At 54.6% G+C, this 18,714-nt stretch overlaps 1 protein-coding gene and 1 long non-coding RNA gene across 3 annotated transcripts in view; both read right to left on the bottom strand.

Annotated features, from left to right (window-relative positions):
• Positions 1 to 2,531: 2,531 nt before the first annotated feature.
• LOC104997170 lies at positions 2,532 to 7,900 on the bottom strand. Its single transcript, XR_826303.1, has 2 exons — positions 3,525 to 7,900; positions 2,532 to 3,087 (listed from the first exon to the last, which is right to left on the bottom strand). It is a non-coding gene; the product is annotated as an uncharacterized LOC104997170 (long non-coding RNA).
• Positions 7,901 to 10,456: 2,556 nt separating this feature from the next.
• Positions 10,457 to 18,714, bottom strand: part of HEMK1 (HemK methyltransferase family member 1) — a 15,008-nt gene continuing 6,750 nt past the window's right edge. The window contains exons 5-11 of one of the 2 annotated variants that reach the window (XM_010851797.1): positions 18,017 to 18,151; positions 17,645 to 17,709; positions 17,319 to 17,368; positions 16,321 to 16,429; positions 15,377 to 15,472; positions 15,107 to 15,217; positions 10,457 to 14,961 (exon numbers count right to left, since the gene is read on the bottom strand). In XM_010851797.1, coding sequence (XP_010850099.1) covers positions 14,868 to 14,961; positions 15,107 to 15,217; positions 15,377 to 15,472; positions 16,321 to 16,429; positions 17,319 to 17,368; positions 17,645 to 17,709; positions 18,017 to 18,151 — 660 coding nt within the window. In that variant the 3' untranslated portion in view covers positions 10,457 to 14,867. Of the gene's footprint in view, positions 14,962 to 15,106; positions 15,221 to 15,376; positions 15,473 to 16,320; positions 16,430 to 17,318; positions 17,369 to 17,644; positions 17,710 to 18,016; positions 18,152 to 18,714 lie in introns of both variants that reach the window. The other variant, XM_010851796.1, reaches the window with a different exon arrangement.

Consider the following 18,714-nt stretch of genomic DNA (forward strand, 5'->3'; position numbering starts at 1 on the left):
GAAGTTCAAGGCCCCATGGGTGAGCCTCTTGTGTGTGCAGGGAGGCTGTGAGCTGAACTCCCTGGGCTTAGCCCGCCCCCACAGCTGACTGGAGTCAAAGTGCCTTCACACACATTGACCTCCTTCCCCCGATGCTAGGGTGGCCACCCTCTCTGGGCTGACAGCCGAGGCCCACCTCCCAGTGTCTGGATCCTACAGAGGCCCCACCCAGGGCACCCCTCCTTCATTCCCTCCGCCAGCTGCCCATTGAGACCCCAGTAGCCTGGGTGGGGCGAGGCCTATGTTCTAGGAAAGGATCCTGAGCAAGTGCTGCCAGGAGCCGCAGTTCTTGGAATCGGCACTGAAGAGCGATGGGACGATTCCAGGAACCCGCTGGCCACTCCAGGGAGAGAGGCTTAGAGGAGGGGCAGTGACCCAGGTGAGGGGGAGGAGGCACCACGGCCACAGCTGGGAATCCACGCCTCCAGGAAACCCTCCCTGACTGCAGGTGCCTCCGTAGACTCCTCTGTCTCAGCACTGAGTGCCAGGGCAGGCCCAGGTCTGGTACAACATCTTACGGTACCCAGCACCCAGCCTAGGACAGGCACAGAGTGGGCAGTGGGAAGCAATATGGGGGAAGGGTGTGTGTGCCTGGGAGGAGGGGCGGCGTGCAGGGGAGGGGCGCAGGTCAAAGGAGGACGTTGGGCGATGCTCGGTGGCAGTACTGGCCAGGCTGGTGAGCAGCCGGGTCGTGATGGGCTGAGGGGGAGGAGGGAGAGCAAGATGGGACCCCAGCGCGCACCCTGAGCACTGAGTCCCTCACTGATGAGCAGGCAACCTCCAGCCAGGGCTCCTGTCTCCCCTTCAGGCCAGTCTGTTCCCCCAGCATCTGTCCCCTTGCTGGGGTTCAGGCCTCAGCTGCAGCATCTGCCACCTGGTGTGGTCCTAGCGCCCGTGCCCAGCAGTGCAGTCCTGAGCACACATCTGGCCCACTGGAGCCTCGGCGTCCTTACTTAAGAAAATGAAGAGGACAAGTTGCAGGGCCCTCAGGAAGCCATGGAGGCTGTGACCCCATTCTGGGACTGGGCTGGGACCTAATCACACTCTGAGGAGTGGCCATGAGTGTTCCTATCACGGGTCCCAGGGGCCTGGGAAGGGGTGCTGGGGGGCATGTCTAGACAGGCACAGAAAGGAAGTAAGGGCCTCCCTCTCTGGCTGGGTGACCTTGGGACAGTCTTTTAACCACTCAGGACCTGTTTGCCTTGAGAAGAATGGAGACCCCTCCCTGGTCAAGGCTGGACAGAGGTGTGGGCAGGGAGCTGCTCTCCCCTTGAGCCCTCCAGTCACTCTTGGCTCTCACTGAGCACTGAGCACCTGCTAGCCACCTCCCCCAACATGTCATTGCAGCCTATCAGGCTCCTCTGTTCAGGGGGATTCTTCAGGCAAGAATACTTAGAGTGGGTTGCCATGCCCTCCTCCAGTACAGAATCATGGTGAGGAGTATATATGTTTGGTGATTTTTCTCCTTGGGGCTTCTTGCCTAGTCCCAGCCCACCCCTCGGGTTAACCCTTGACCATGGGCCCAAGGACAGGAGCCCCAGAAATACTATTTATTTTGTGGCCACATCATGCCGCCTGCAGGATCTTAGTTCCCCAACCAGAGATTAAGCCTGCGCCCCCTGTACCGGGAGCACAGAATCTTTAACCACTGGATGGCCAGTGAAGTCCCCAAGTTTTTGAAATTTTCATTAGTTATTACTTATTTTTTAGAAAGAAACCTTTCCAATTCACCTTCAAACCCTCTGTGAACTCTAAGGCTGGTTTGCAGCCTCCCTGCATTTCACTGGAGCTTGAATGGTGTCATCACGAGTGGGTTGGGTTTGTCTTACTTTGTGCCAGTGCTGACTGTCAAATCCCCAGTGATGGTGATGCCCATGTGTTCATTAGTCCATTGTCTGTGAATGGATTATGTGTGTGTTTGTGACATATTCTACATAATAGGTTGCAGGCAGATTAGAAGATACTAGTGATGGACCAGGCACAATTTCCCATAAGTTATATTAGAATGATTTGGGGGAAAAATGAAGTCCAATGTCTACCTCACAGAGGCAACCACCATGTTCTAGATGGACTAAATATTTAAATGTGAAAAATGACACTCCAAGAATCCTTTAGAGCACCTTCCTAAGAAGTCACAACAGTACTGATTCTGGGAAAGGAAACTTCTGCCTTCATGTGGCTCCCCTGCATTATTCGCAGGACAGATCTGGAGAAATGAGAGCCACATCAGAAAACCCATTAACACTCATTTAGTGTCATCTTCCCAGTCTTGAAGGGTTTTCCCCAGAGGCAGGCTCAGGGTCAAGGATCCAAACACGGGAACTTCCCTGATGGTCCAGTGGCTAAGACTCCACACTCCCAATGTAGGGAGCCAGGGTTCTAGCCCTTGTCAGGGAACTAGATCCCACATGTGCAACTAAAGATCTGGCATGCTATAACAAAGAGCTGATGCAGCCAAATAAACAAACAGATAATAAATATTAATAAAAAGATCCAAACACAAATAGTTTATTTTGGAGGTGACGTCAAGAAGCACCGATAGGGTATTGGGAGACAGTTCTTCCTGGTTGTCTCCCTTTTCTGTACATTTGTTCACAGAGGCACTGACTGCCCTTGTTCCAAACAATACTTTCAAGGGTGATTATTCCAGTGAATAGCCTTAGAAGATAGAGATAATGTCTCCTTCCAGGGAAAAAGGCAGATTTATTTATTGTCTAGTATAATAAAGATAGTATCTGCCTCTGGGGCAAAGGTTAGGCAGGTTGGCTTACAGTCTGTTATAAAAGATTTGGGTTCCCTGATCTCAGGGTTTTTCTGCTGTCAACATACTGCATGTGCAGGCATCATCTGGCCCTTATAGGGTCAAGCTGCAGGCACTGGGTTCAGGAAAGTGGTTCAAGAAAATGCTGATCCTCTGTCTACTGTTACTGTGGGAAATAAACTAACCTTTGTTTCTCAAGCAGGAGTATCTTCCAAGCTGTATCATCTACCAGCATCCTCGGAATATGGCAGCTTTGGAGCTGGGTAAAATCATAGTCTTCCTGGTTCCTGATGGAGAGGAGAGGGGACGTGAGACAGGGAAGGAAAGGAAGCCAGAGCAGGTGTGTAAATGAGTGTGTTCCCTCTGTGGGCAACTGAAGTCAGTCCCCGGTTGACAGGTGGTGTAGAACACTCCTTGGGGTTGTCCCACCTGAGGGGGTGAGGAAGCTAGGATGTGTACACCAATTCCCACCCTTCGCGGGCTTAGGGCTGCTCCTGTGAGTGAGCTCCCTGGCCATCCCACCTCCTAAGCTGGCCTGTGCTGTAGGGAAAGCCTCAAGCTGCGCACTGCAAGTGCCGAGTGGGAACCTGAGCAGTGGGGGACATGCCCCACGAGAGCAGGGCCTTATCTGAATACCGCCCATGCCCAGGGCCTGGCACGGTGCCCAGCAGACAGTAATCGAACACACACCACACGCAGCAAGGATAAGGACCTGTTTACTTGCCTCTGTCTTCCACTTGGCCATCAACTCCTGATGAGGTGTCTCTGTCCATTTTTCCTTCATACTTCAGCACCAAGGGTAGGTCCGACAATCAATCTTAGGCTCCCAGTCATGGTTGGAGAGGAGTGAGGGGACAGCTGGCATGATGGGGTTCAGAGCCTCATGGGGCAAAGATGGCCAACCCCCTGCCCACCTCCTGAGACCAAATGGAGAGAAAGAGCTTTGGAAAGGAGCAGACAGCTCTGGCCAGAGTCGTTCAACGAAAGAGTGACACCCAACAAAAATCTGAGGGTTCTCCACTCTTTGTTTGACCCCCACCCTCCACCCCATGAAACACAGGCCAAGCCCTCGGTGGAGGGGTAGTCAAGGTGTGGGGGAATAAACAACCCGGAATGGTAAACGTTGAGGGTTGAGGAACCAATCTCACCTCAAGTACAGTGCCCCAGGTCTGGGCTTTGAGCAAAGGGGCAGAGTTGGGGGCAAGTGGTGAGGCCCAGCAGAGTTGCTGTCTCTTCTCCCAGCTCAGTGACTGGCAAAGTCTGGAGGGCTGGACTGGCCTGGGTGTGGCTTCCACTGTCTCAGCCTCAAAGGACCCCTCACACCCAGCCTAGGGCTCTATGGGTTAATTTTATATTTAGGAGGTGGGTGAACAGTGGGTGGGAATGAGGGGGACAGAGGCCAAGAGAGGCTAGAGGTAGGGGAAGGTCACAGGGGGTCAAAGAAGGTAGAGGAGCATTTAAGCAGAATTTGGAAGTTTGGATCTTATTTGAGGAATCCGAGAGAGATAGAGACTGATTGAGAAAGAGAGGGAACTGCAGGCAGCTGGGTCACCCAGGCAAAGACGCAGTGCAGGGAAAGTTCCTGGGAATGGCGAGGTGCAGGAGGACCCTGTGGTTGGGCCCCAGGTGGTTTGCTGAATCAACCCAGAGTTTGATGCAGTGTGGTCATCAGGGGGTGCCAAGCCCCAAATGCCAGGCCAGAAAGGTCAAAGAGGTAGACAGGTGCCCAGGTCTGGCTTGTTCCCCTTCTAATCTCCCCCAACTTGCTGTGTGACCTTGGGCAAGTCAGGGACCCTTTCTGGGCTTCAGCTTTCTTTTCCACAAAATGGAGGCACAGTACTCAAACTCCCAGGGACTCTCGTGACTCAGTGACAGTACTTGGGCCTCCAAGACAGGGTGACATCTCTTCCCTAAGAACCTCAGTCATCCCTTCTCCCAGCTTGGAAGGTAGCCTCAGCCCTCAACAACCTGGGGCCTCTCACAGAGGCCACACACACAAGGTCCTGAGCTGGGTACCAGAGCCTGGAGCTCCGCAATGCAATGCAGGGCCTGCGTGGACATCTATGATCATGGGCATGGACACACGTGCCCCAGTCCTACACCTGTGCATTTGCACGTACCTATGGACACCTGCATAGCGTGTGCAGGTCTTTATGATGGGCATGTGTGATGTGGCCTGGCTCCCATGGCTCCCCACTGACCAGAGCAAGCCTAAGGACCCAGTCACTCATGAGGGGCCTATGAGGAAGAGCCCACGTCCAAATCCACAAGTTCCTCAAGGACAGGGCCCCACCTGAATCACCCTGTCTGGCTTACAATTGGTGCTCAATGCTTGTAGGTGGACATCTGGCCTGGGGATCGCAGGGAGACACAGGATACTAAAGACCTCAGTCACCCCTTCTCCAAGCTTGGGAGGCAGCTTTAGCGCTCAGCAACTCAGGGCTCTGCACAGACACTTGCAGGAAAAGAGGACTTGTCCAGATGCTGTGTCCTCACGTGACCGTGAATTCCACCCCACCCGTATGGCCCCGAAGGAGGCAGAGGTGCTGGGTGCTTGGCTATGACTCAGCGGAAGGAAGAGAGGAAGGGGGGGTTGGTGGCGCTGAGGCCCTAGGGTTTTGCTTCTCATTTCTCTCTTTCTGAACCACAACAAGTTCCCAGAACTGAAGGTTCAGAAACCCCAGGCTCTCAGGGGCACTGGGTTCCCCAGTCCTCCCACCTCTGGAGACACAACACAAAGCCCAGGGAAGCCCCTATTCCCTGTCCCCTGCGTAGAGCCTTCTGCCCTGCTCAGAACCAAGACTGAGTCCCTGGAAGGCCCACAGAAACCAGGAGGAGTTGTGGACTCCTAAGACTTTTCAGAAGTATGTGGCCCAGAGTCACTTGCTGAGACAGATGCTGAGTAAGAGGCGGCACTGGAACCTCCAGGACAGGTGGGGGTGGAGCAGTCAGGGTGGGCTTCCTCACCAAGAACCTGAGCAAGGGCATCCTCAGAAGCCTGAATTCCTTCCTTCTCCTTCCCTTCCCTTCCTCCTTTCCTTTCCATTCTCTCTCCCTCTCTTTCTTTCATTCATATTTTTAAGTACTGGAAAAAACCCAGTTTAAAAAATGACACACACACTCAGATGGGCACAACACCAAATTATGATAACTTAAGACTCCTTCCCCTGTGTCCAGAGTCCTGGGTCTGGGCTAAGCAGGACATAAGGCTTCTTCTGAGGTCCCTGAGAATAAGAGACTGCAAGGGGGCCTTCAGAAACACACTCCCATTTGTACCCACTTGTCTGTGCAAATCACTTGGTGGGGTCACTTGGTCCTGGGCCACCGAAATCAAATACTGCAAGAAACTGAAAGCTGAGGCTGACACAAGACTGCAGCTCCCACCCCATCCCCCCGTTTAAATGTCAGTGCTCATCACTGTTCACCATGATGGACTTAATGCCAAATGTTGAGAACGTGAACTAACAAAATCCATTTGTTTAAGACACTGCTTTTGTCTTTTAAAAAATACATAGTTGGGTTCCATGTAAAAGTTGGTTTGAAACTTCCACAGCTCTAGGGATCTGGGCAGGAGGGCTGGGTGGAATGACAAGAGAGGATTTCTGTGCCAGCAGAAAGTGGGGAGCCCTGAGCAGTTCTTGAGCTGTGCAATGACTCCAAGAAGGGTTTTAGGCACAACCACATCCATGCGTCTCCTCCCAGAACCTCTCAGGTCTGGGGACCTGAAATGCTCCCCTCTGGCCTGGTAGGCTTTACACCAAGTTATGCTGAGAGAGGACTCACTTTCCTCTCCCACCTGTCAGCTGGGAACCAGAGTCTGGGTGACTGTCAGTGTGTCCCCCCCCATCCCTCCCCCCGCCACATCGGGAGTACATCAGTCTCCTTTCAGCAGCAGCACTTTCACTGCCCTCCCCTCCCCCACGGGCTCCTCTGCAGCGGGGTGTGAAAGTTTGGCACCAGGGGCAGCTGGGAGGGGAGGAAGCTCACTCCCCATCTGGTGCTTTCTGTTTGACTCACCACTTTCTTCTTCGCCCTGGAACCCCATGTCGGCCCTGGGGGCACCCCAACTGGGTCCCAGGGCCCTGGGCTGCAGCTGGCCTCTGTGGCCTGCTCACTCCCCTTCCAGCTGGGTCAGAGAACTGGGTTCAAACCCCAGCATGGCCACTTCCTGCTTGTGTCACGTTGCGCAAGTTAAACCCGGGTCTCTTCACCTGTCTAGTGGGCTAAGGAAGGTGCACCTCATGTGCAGAGGATTTATGACAAAGTGTCTGTGGCACTTGGCACCGTTACACATGGAGAGGCCAGTTACTGTTGTTGACAGCACTCAGACCTGGGAGGGTGGTCTTCATGACTCCATTTAAAGGGCTGCTTTTAGACTATATCCCCACAGGGTCACATTTGGATCTCCAGATACCCTGTCCATTCTAGTCCCCAGTCCAAGGTGGCTCCAGGGCCCCCACGTTCCAGTCAGAGCCTTGGGCTCTACTGTGGTACTGGCTACTCCCCAACCTATATCCAGGTCCTCAGCAATGGTTATGAGTTGTTCTATTCCAGAAGGTCAACTACTCTAGCTCCTAGCAGCCTCTAGACAACTCTAGCCTCCTAGCCTCAGTTGCTCCCCCAACCCCTCTTTCTGGCAGCCAGAGGATATCCTCAGTGCCTACCTGAACCTGTAACTCACCCTGAGACTCTTTACCTTAGGCTGTGGTTCCCAAAGTGCATTCAGAGCTCCTCCAAGGGCATCCACTATCATCACCACCTCGCCACTACACATTCCTGCCCATGTGCCTTCAGGCTCCCAGGCTTTTGCCCAGACTGTCCTCATTCCAGGCCTGCTCTACCCTGTCCTGGGCCCTACCCTCTTCAAGCCTGGTGTGATGACCATGGCATCAGGCCCAGGGTTATTCAGCCTGGAAGGGAATAACAGTTCGACCTGCATGTGAATAGGTTCCTTAGCCTTTCCCAGTTTTAGTTTTCCTCACCTGTAAAATGGGAGGGTTCACGGACTTTTTGCCTTATGGGATGTCTTGAGAATGAATGAGATAATCCCAGAAGCACTTGGTTCAGGGTATACCATTCAGTCTCCATATTTTCCAGGCTCCTCTGAGGGGTGTCATCTCCCACGAGACTAGCACATTGCTGGGCTTGGGAGACTGAGGCCTGAACCTATGCTGCACACACCCCAGGAGAAGGGCCCAAGCCCTCTGAAGGCTTCCCTGGTGGTCCAGTGGTTAAGAATTCACCTTGCAACACAAGAGACACAGGTTTAATCCCTGGTCTGGGAAGATCCCACATGCCGCAGGGTAACTGAGCCCATGCACCACAACTACTGAGCCAGCACTCTTGAGTCTGTGCTCCACGACAAGAGAAGCTCAGCAACAAGACTGCGTACGGCAGCTACACCTGCTCACCACAACCAGAGAAAGCCTGTGTGCAGCAATGAAGATCCAGCACAGTCAATAAATAAATAAAAACTTAAAAAAAAAAAGCCCTCTGGGAACAGCCCTGGTAACCCCTGCTCCTGCCCTATGGATCTACAGGCCTCGGTGGTGGACCTCTGCACTAAGCTTTACAGGGGGCAGCCCAGAACCTAGCTATGCTGACCTCAGTCTGACCATTCACATGGGCACTGGTGGTGACCTCCCCCTCCCTTCCAGTCCGGCAGTGTGACCTGACCTGTGACTACATGCTGCTGAGCCTTGGTTTCCTCATCATGGATGTGATTAAAAACCCAGTCTGTGGGGTTGTGAGAATTACCACCACCAAGTGTAAAGCAGTTGCTCGGGACTCAATGCCCAGTAGGAGCCTCAGAAATGATGGCAAGAAGATGGAAGAACAGGGGGAAGACCTGGGGGCTGCCCAGATACTTCGCCCAGCTGCAAAGTCCAAAGGAAAGAAGGCCCAGGCAGCTCTAGCTCAGAGTTCCCTCTGCTCACCCACATAGCCTGGCCTCATACTGACTCCCAGGAATGGCAGACAGAACTACTCCTGGAAATCAAGGCGGGTTGGGGGTCTGCAGGGGATGAAGGGCTGGAAGCTGGGAGGCAGAGAACAGCCTTGGGTTTGAGTCCCAGCCCTGGCCTACTGAGCCTCAATGCTCTCATTTGTACACAGGGATCTTTGGGGGTGCCTCAAGCCCCCATAATCTGTTCCTTGGCCTCAGCAGGCTGGGAGTCTGACCCCGCCATTCCCCTAGAATGCAGGCCCCAGGAGAGGGCTACAGACCCAGCATACCAGGGGCAATATGGTGGCATTCCCTACTCTGAGAGTCAGTGTCTCCGAGACAGACTTTGGCCCCTGGAAGGAGCCACCACAAGGCCCGCCTTCCATTGGGCAGAGCTGCTCTGAGCCACTTCCCTATCTCTCCTCAGTCAAGGCCAGGGCCAGGGCCCCAGCAAGGCTGAAGGAGGCTCCCTGGTCTTTCCTACTCTGTGAACTGTTAAATTGGCCTTTCCCCACTGTTTCCCTGGAGGATGACTGAGGGAAGTGTCCTGGAAGGGGAGTGGTCCCAGAATCTGAAGCTCTTCCCTAGCAGTTTTCTCGTTATGAGGCCAAAGATGCTAAAGGTTCTCTGGGTGGTGGTGATGGATAACCAGTCCCCTCAGAGAGGGGTGCAAAGGGGAACACTGCTCTCCTCACAACCACCAGCAGGGCTTCCCATGGGCCCCGGCCTGTGCACACACTCACAGCTGCAGGTGGACTAATGTGTCGAAGGTTCGGGTTAGCCACTTCACTTCAGGGTATCATGAGGCTGAGAACCCTAAGTGTTAAGTGAAAGTCACTCAGTCATGTCCGACTCTTTGCAACCCCATGGACTGTATATTCTCCAGGCCAGAATACTGGAGTGGGTAGCCTTTCCCTTCTCCAGGGGATCTTCTCAACCCAGGGATTGAACCCAGGCCTCCCACATTGAGATCCCTAGGAATGACCCAATTCTATCCCAGCCACACAGCCTGGCTCAGGCTGGTAGCAGGAGCTGGACCCTGCTTAGGGGCTGAAAGGAGTCGGACCTCCACGGCTTCCATGGAGGGATCAGCCTGGAGTCAAGGGCTGTTGTGCTCAATTCACAGACACAGTACTTGCTCACCTTGCACTCTGCTCATTCTCACATACTCCTGGGTGCTGGGCTGGCCATGTGACTTTGTGGTAGTCGGGACCGGGCCTGGATCCAGTCTCTGAGGTCCTCTGGAGACTGGAGACGGGCTATGGAGGCCGCTTTGCTCTCTCCCAATCCCAGTCCCATTCCCCAGCGCGCCTGATCCCAGGCTGGCCTCTCTCAGCCCCACCCTGGGCAGCTTCCAGTCCTCTCACTCCAGCAGAGGGCCAGCTCGAGGGAGCCCAAGCAGCTCAGGTCTCCTGGGTATAAGGGTTCCCTCCCCCTTCCCCAGCCACCTCACTGCTCAGAGGAAGTGTTCAACGCAATCTATCACACACCTCAAATTCGTTCCACGTCTGCCTATTTCCAAATTCTAATTCCAGAGCCACTTGCACTTTTAGGTATTAAAGCAGCACTGGTAAAGAATTCGTCTGCAACATGGGAGACATAGGAGACAAGGGCTGGATCCCTGGTCCGGAAAATCTCCTGAAGGAGGAAATGGCAACCCACTTACAGTATTCTTGCCTGGAGAATCCCATGGACAGAGGAGCCTGGAGGGCTACAATCCATGGGGTCGCAAAGAATCAGACATGACTGAGCGATTGAGCACTCACTCACTCATTGACTCACCAAAATCTGTTAACAATTTCCTGTTACCGCCACAACAAATGACCATGAGTTTAGTGGTTTTAAACAACACAAATGCATCATATCTCAGGTTCTGGAAGTCAGATATCCAAAATCAGTGTCACTAGCCCCAAATCAAGGTGTTGGCAAGACGGCAGGCATTCTTTCTTGAGATCCTAGGGGAGAATCCATCCCCTCGCTTTCTGCAGCATCTCGAGCTGTCTGCACCCCACGGCTCATGGGCCACTCCCCAGCAACGGCATCACTTTGACCTCTGCTGCCATCATCACATCTCCTTTTCTCTGACACTTGTGATTATACTGAGTCCATCTGAATAGTCCAAGATCATCTTTCCACTTCAAGACCCTTAACTTAATCAAATCTGCAAAGTTCCTTTTGCCATGTAGGGCAATGTATCCCCAGGTTTAGGGGACGAAGCCGCGGGCATCTTTGGGGCCATTATCCTGCCTACGACAGGAGGGGGAGGACTGCTTTGCCAGCCCCAATCCCCACCCATGATGGCCTGTCCTAGGACAGAGGAATCCTGGAGGGTGGAGACCAGGCTGCTGTTCTGGCCAACACTGGCTGGGGGCTGCTGGGGCCCAGAGCTCCAGGAACCCTGGTGCCTGCCCCCGCTGCCAACAAGGACAGCCTGTACTCAGCGTGGCTGCTGTGCAGAGATCAGGTGCACTTGAGCCCTCAAACTGGCTATGGCTCAACTCAAACAGCTGCCAGGCCTGGGTGGGAGGCCAGGCCCTCCCTACTGTGACCAGAATACCCGAGAGCTACTGTCGGCTGTGATGTGAGCCACATGGGAAATTCCAGCTACATTTAGGCAAATGCACACACTGTTGGATTACTGGACATCTGTTGGGCTTAGGATACACCAGACCCACATGGGACCCCAGAGAGAAGAGACAGGAAGGCTCCCAAATGCATGGGCAGAATGTCATTGTTACTGGAAGAAGTGGCCTAGGGGCTGGTGGCGAGAACACAGAGGTCAGGGTGGGTGTTCCGGAGGAGACGGCATTTGTGTTGGAGCTTGAAGGAGAGGATTATCTGGATTGGCAGGGGTGGGCAAGGGCATTTCTGATGAACGTACAGCCGGGGCAAAAGGAAGGAGGGGTGTTTGGGGAACGGAGAGTTACACAGGGAAGCTGGAGTCTAGGGCAGTGGAAAAAAGAATCCAGAGGTGGACAGGGAGGGACATGCTGCCTGCACAGGCTACAGTTCCCAAACTCAGTCAGCAGTGGAACTCTGTTTCAACGGAAGCCTACTCAGAGCACCGATGAGGGTTTGGTAGGGCTCCCCAAGACCTTCCCATAGCCATCCTCCCCCAGCCCTTCAGATCTGGACTCGGCCAGACACAGACATCACTCAGGTCATGGGGAGCCAGCCAAGGGTTTTGGGCAGGGATTGGGAGCAGTTAACGGCCCAGGGTTCAGGTAGGGGTTGGGAGAGCAGAAAGGATACATATCAGTAAAGATGGGCCCCACGAAGAGAGTCATGGGCAGCTGGGAAAAGCAGCCAACTTGAGGCAAAGTCTCGGTTTCCTCCACTGTCAGAGGAGATGGAACTGTTTTCCCAGAATACAACCATCAGGGACTCCTACACCCTCTGCCCATGCTTGTGGCTCCAGCTGAAGGAGACTGGGTGGACAGCAAGCAGATCCCTTAAGACCTCAGGGGCTTGCAGAGCCTGGACTCCCCCATTAGCACCACATCCTCCCGCTACCGTCTCCAGGGCTCCGTGACACAGGCTGAAGGAGGCGGCTCCTCTCTGACTCTGGCCCCAGGAAAGAGGGAGGAGACGGGGCAGGAGAGAGTGGCCTTCCCTGGGCTGGAGCCACTGGCTTCTCTGGCGTGGACCCTAGGGCACTCAGGCCCTGGTGAGGAGGGCGAGGAGAGACTGAGGGGAGATCTGGCTGCCAGGCCACCAGCCTCTTGGTGGCTCCATCTCCAGAGGGCAGAGAGAAGTCAAGAGCCCAAGACTGAAATCCCTGCCCTCCCTCCTTTCCAGACTGCCATGTCTTTTGCCTATTTCATGTTGATGCCAAGCACAAGACACACACACGCAGGTACATGGCCCTCTTTATGTCTACCCTCCCAGGAAGGCAACGAAAGCACTCACAGTGCCCCGTGAAAGGTACAACCCATGGTCTCTTCAAAATCATATCAAGATAAAGCACTTGGTTCCATTTCTTAGACTTGGAAGCTAAGGCTGAGAGAGGGGAAGTCACTTATCCCCTCACACCCTAGTGACAGGCAGTTGCCAGGTTCTGCACCCAGGCTGGTGTGGCTTCAACACTGGACCTCAACGCCCAAGTTTCAATCAAGCCAGTGGCTGAAGGCTTGAGGACCGAGGTTCACTTGACACAAACTTCTTTCCCAGGGTTCTCAGGCCTCATGGGAGGAAACTCTCCCCAAGGGTGCCTCCTGCTTCAGTGACCCCAATTGCTCCTACACTCTCACTCTGCATCATTCTGTCCTCTTGGGAAGCCATGTCCACATGCTTGCCAAGGCCTTTCCTCGGTAACGGGCCTGATGCCAGAAGGGTAGGACCATCAGGGAAGCCGGGGTTGTGGGATAAGGAGGCAACAGACTGCTAGGTCAGGGCAGCTACCCTGAGATGTTGTGAAGACAGCTAGAGCCAAAGGACAGGGGTAGGAGGAGAGGAAGGGCAATACTGGTGAGGTAGGCAGAGGTCTGGGAGCACATGGGGACTCTGAAAGCCTACCTCACCCTTCCAGGCTCCTTCTGGAGCAGTCTTAAGGGGGAGTCTCTGGCTCCTCCTCAAAGGAAGCCATGGGCACCTCGAGGTCCACCCAGCTTAGGCTGGGTAAGGAGCAGGACAGAGTGCTGCTGGGAACTGCAGTGTTGCCTCTGTGAAGGCAAACACCATGACCAGCGAGGGAGTCGCTCAGGCCAGGTGTGACTCCAGCAAACAGACTCCCCGCAAGGCAGGGACCTAACTTCCCATTGCCACTTGGCCTCCTCCCATCACAGGAACTCAGGCAGGCCATGTCTTCTCTTGGGAGTGGGCCCTCCAATACCAGATGCATAATTCACCTGGCTGAGAGCAAAATACGGCTGCCACCTTGCGGTGGCCTTGGAACCAGAAGAGCCAGTTTCTCACAGGGAAGGTCCCATTGCAAGACACAGCCCTGGAACCCAGCCTCCTGGCTCCATCAGAGGATGCTGTCTACCAGATCACACTGCCTCTGGCCACCACATCACCAGGTCAGGCCCTTGAAATGACTGGGCTGGGCGGATGGGAGGGGGAGTTCAACAGAATGAGCGAGCCTAGCCTGCCATGTTCCCCGAGACCTCCCCTGATGCAGGCTAACACCAGCACCTGCCAGCCTAGAGGTTTCCTGTCACTGCTGACAGAAGGGCTGGGACTTTAGGCCTCTTGGAAACCACACGTCTGCAGACCAGAGCTAGGGTGCAGGTCTCACTCTGGCTCAGCTTCTCACTCTTCCCAGCTACAACCAGGGATGGAGAGGTTTTCAGAAACCCCAAAGCTGAGTTGGAAGGGATGTTTTACCTAGAAACTATGGGAATAAAAAGCAAACATGAGCCCTGTGCACCCCTCACTGGCTCAAGCCTTCAATTAAGTAAATGTGGAAATGTGACCGTAGAACTGCACAGCAAGGCCCCTTGGCCGTGCCCCCTCCAGGAAGCAGGCGCCATCCCCAAGCTCAAGCTCAGATGAAGTTCCTGTGCTCTGAGCCCAGGCCCAGTCGGGGGGGGTGTGGGGGGACTGTTAAGTGTACCCGAGCCACTGAACAGCTAAGCCAGCCCTCAAAAGGGAGCCACTCAGTGCCAAGCACCCCAGCTTCAAGGCCAGAAGGAGCAACCACGTGCCTGTCTCTACACTGCCGCCCACAAACCCACCAGCTGGGGCCTGCCAGCCAGACCTGCTCGGGCAGAAGGATGCTCTCACCCCCAGCAGAGCCTAGGGGCAAAGCATCAGGGGACCCACACATCCCAATAAAAAACATTAGGCCATCACTTGCTGGTCTCTTGCCACTTTATTGGCCGTATCTTCCAACATCCCCAGAGCAATTCCCCTAAAGACACAGCAACCTGCCTTGGCCACACTGACACGATGGGGCCAGACTGGGAACCTGGGTCTGCTCAGCTCCTGAGTTGCACTGTGGGTCTTTGTGCACCCTTGCCCTTTGCTGCCCCAGGAAGGACACTCCCACCCTTGCTCCTATTCCCCAGTCTCCTAGAAATCATGGAGCATGGAGAATCACAGAGCCATGGGAAATGCCACAAGCATCTGGGGTTCTGGACAGCACCATCTATCTCCCTCCAAGTAGCATTCCTGGTAGAAATGTCAGCCAGGCACTCTGGCAGGTTGGCGCCCTGGCCAGGCATCCACAGGGGAACCACGCTGTGGCCCAGACCTCCTGATATGTAGGAACCGCGGCCTAGAGAGACAGGGACAAGCGGCCAGTTACTACCTGGGCCCTGGGGAATGAGCAGGGAGTGGGAAGCGCATACCTGCTCCACGGCCAGAGCTATGAAGGACCAGCATGGCTGGTCCGTGGGGCTGGGGACAGGGCTGAGTCTCACCTCCCACAGAAGTCCCTGCGCACAGCCACAAGACTGAGGGGCAGGTCAGGCTGGCTCTGAAGCCAGCTGCCAACGAGCTCTGGGTGTCGTGGGTCCACTTCCAAGAAGATGCTTCTACGCGAGAGAGAAATGGGTCAGCTCAGTTGGGCAAGGCTGGACCTGCACTTCTGGGTTGCCTGAGCTGGGAGGGATGATGGCCAAAGCAGGCCCAGTACACATTGCGGGGGAGAAGGCTGCAGAGGTCAGACCCAGAAGACACCCCCTCCATACCCAGAGTCCTTCAGGAGCTGAGGAGCCAGGGCCAGGATGTGGGTAATGATGTCCATGCCCTCCTCACCACCATCCAGGGCTACTGGGTCTTCATATCTGAAGAGGAAAACAGTGGAAGGTGAGGGCCTGGGATGAGGTATATAGAAAGTATGGGGAAGCTGAACAGGGCTTCCATAGAGAGCTCTGTGGAACTTATATTCTGGGGTCAAAGTCTGAGATCCCAGAGACAGGTCCCCAAATGGTGGCAGCTCCAATGCCCCCCTCCACCAGCACCCCTCAAATGGAGCAGTGCTGGGCATGCTCAGCAAATCCCACTGACTGACTGTATTCAGGGCATGAGGGTCTTCCCACAATGATGTTCCTATTCTTGGCCTGGGGAAGCCAAGAGCTGGCACTAATCACTCCTAAAAATCAGGGAGTGGGAAGCCAGCCAGCACCCTAACACACATTACCATGGCCTCCTCCAGAGGCTCCTGGGCGACCCCTGGTTCTCAGCTCATTTGAGAGCAGGATGGCTCAGTGAAAAGCCTGGAGTAGGCTCATAGTCCCAGTTTTCCAGCTAAGCCCCCAAACAATCTTGGACAAGTCACCTTCCGTCTCTAGGCCTCGGTCTTCTGGAAAATGGTGCACCTGTCCGAGCACCTTCCAAGTATCGTATACTGTTGTCTGCGATCTTAGTCATCACCGAGTCCACCCCCTGGCCCAACAAAGCTCCACCAGTCCCCTTTCAGAGGCAGGAAACCAAGGCTCAGAGAGGTTCAGTGGTCTTAAGTGGGAAGGCAGGTGCTGAAGCCAAGTAGGTCTGTGGGTTCCAGAGTGAGGCTCTCTTTCAACACTCCTGCTCCTTTCAGTCCCCCAGCCTCCGCATTCCCTCCCAGAGTGGTCCTCCAAGGCAGACCCACTCCACTAGTCCTCAGGCCTGGCCTCCCTGGTCTACCCCACACCTGAGGATCTCAGGAGCCAGGTTCTCCATGTCCCGGTGGAAGACGTAGGGAGGGTTGCTGACGACCAGGTCCACAGGGCCCCAGGGTAGAAGGTGTGCCCAGCTCTCCACTGTGGTCAAAGGGAACACACGGCAGAGAATGGAAGGTGAAAGGTGGAAGATCCACGCACTGTGACCCTTGGGTAATCCCTCTCCCCAAGTCACATATCTTGGGTTTACCCCAAGTCACGTATCTCGGCACTATCTCTGGACCTGATAAACTAGACTTGCAGATTAGGATCCTAGGACCCCGGCCGGCAGCCTGGGTGGGAGTATATATGCTCTGACATGGCCTGGAGTGTCCCTGACTTCTCTCTTTCCTGTTAAAAATCTCTCCAATAAGCAACACTGTTTAAGTGCCACTTTCAGGCAGCCATCTCTGACTACCTGGCCAAGCAAGAGCCTCTGTTCTCTGCAGCCCCACTCGTCTTGCCACACTCTGCCTCAAAACCAACACAGTATATGGAGGGCAAGCCTGGCCTGTGCCAGTTGATTTCTAGTGGCTCTGTTTACTGGCCCCATCCTGTACCAGGTGTCACACTCCATGGAGACAGTACATGAAGCTCAAGGATCCTGTGGGGATGTGACGGAATCTGAAATGGAGCCAGAACTCCCAGGACACGCTGTATGGGCCAGGCAGACACTCAAGTATTTTGGTCCCCAGGATTTCTCTAGAGCTTCTGCTTATCTCTTGACAATAGCAAGCCCTAATTAAACTCATTCACCATGGAGGATACGAAAGGTAAAAAAGATCTTCTGGCTGGTTCCTTCATGGGTCAGGTCAGCCCAGGAGGCAAAGGGGACTCGCCTGTCCTCAGCAAGGGTTGGTCTGAGATTGTGTGTGTGGGTGAGTGAATGAAGGTCGGAGAAACCCTTCCTCCATCTCTGTAGAGTGCCTCATTCAGCCAGCAGCACCTGGACCCAGGATCTCCACCCAGGGAAGAGGACTGGGAAAGGTACCTAAGGTCACATCGAAGGGAACGATCTGAATCCTGTCCTGCAACCGAAGCCTGGAGAGACAGGAAGGGAGAGGTGAGCACGGTGGGTGGGAACAGACTCCTACCCCTGGCTACAAAGTCTTGGGAGATTAAACCCTTCTTGGACCAGCAAGAAACCTGGTTGTCCACTGTCTATTTGTAACCCTGTGGCACCTACACCAGGCCACCTCCACTGCCTCCTCCTTCTTGGGCATGAAGGTCAGTGGGTTTGATACCTAGACAGGGGTTGAAATCAGGCCCTAAAATCTGACTCCCCCACCTTGACCCTCTGCCCTCAAGCCCACCTACCTCTGAGCATTCTCATGGGTCAGGCAGATGGCGGCTTCTCCCTTATCCACAGCAGTGACTCGGCTCTGCCCCAAGAACAAGGGTACATGGGAGGCAGGATGTTCAGAGACCAGGCTTGGGGACCAGGGCCCTCCTCCAACTCTCTACTAGAATAGGAAGGGGATGCTCAATAGCTTTTCCCTCTCTGTGGCCAAAGTCTGGCCAGATGGAAGGGCATGGGACTTAGAGGCTGTGACCATGTGGGCTGGGGCAGGTGTCTTCTTCCTACTTCCCGTTATTTTCCCCTAAGTGCTCCGACAGAGAGAGGCGGGGGAAGGATCAGCAGCAAGGGCAGCGAGTGCCAGTCAGTCTACCCATGCACAGAGGGCTCACCTGGGGAAGCCTGCTCAGCAGGCTGAGGGAGATGGCTCCTGATCCACAGCCCACCTCCAAGATGAGGGGGCCGCCTTCAGCTCCCACCACACGGGGTCCTTGGGTCACTTCCTCCAGCACCCATTCAACCAGCTCCTGCAAGGCAGACAGATCTCAGAGCTGGTGCTGATCTGCCCCTGTGTGAATGGAGGAGGGGGATGACCAAAGCCAGACTGAACTTCATGTCAGCTGGGGCTATGGGCAGGTCACTGTTTGTCTATGTCTCTGTTTCCCTGTCTGTAAATGTGAGCATAGCTAAGGATAACACACCTCACTGAGGACAAATGGAGATTCAACAGAAGCATATTCATGAAGCACTGATCCCATGCATGATACATGGTAGGTGTTCAGTCAGCCCCAGCTAATCCCTTTAGAGATAGCCTCTTGTTTTGTGCTTATACCAAAGTTAAGAATCATACTTGATGGTCCCTGGCCACCCACTCTGTGCCTGGCCCTGCTTCTAGAACGTTCCCTGTATTAATCTGTTAATTAAACCCTACTGAGGAAAGTGAGGCCCAGGGGTCAAGGTCTCACCAGGAGGCTGGCCTACAGCTCATGGTGGCCAAGGGGCCAATGTGTCCCCAGCTTCCTCACAGCCTCCCCAGAGAGGCCCCAAGGTCAAAGGGACAGGGAATTCCCTCCAGGAGGGGCTGTGGGTG

The sequence above is a fragment of the Bison bison genome, unplaced genomic scaffold, assembly GCF_000754665.1.
Source record: "Bison bison bison isolate TAMUID 2011002044 unplaced genomic scaffold, Bison_UMD1.0 scf7180017864304, whole genome shotgun sequence".
NCBI lineage: Eukaryota > Metazoa > Chordata > Mammalia > Artiodactyla > Bovidae > Bison > Bison bison.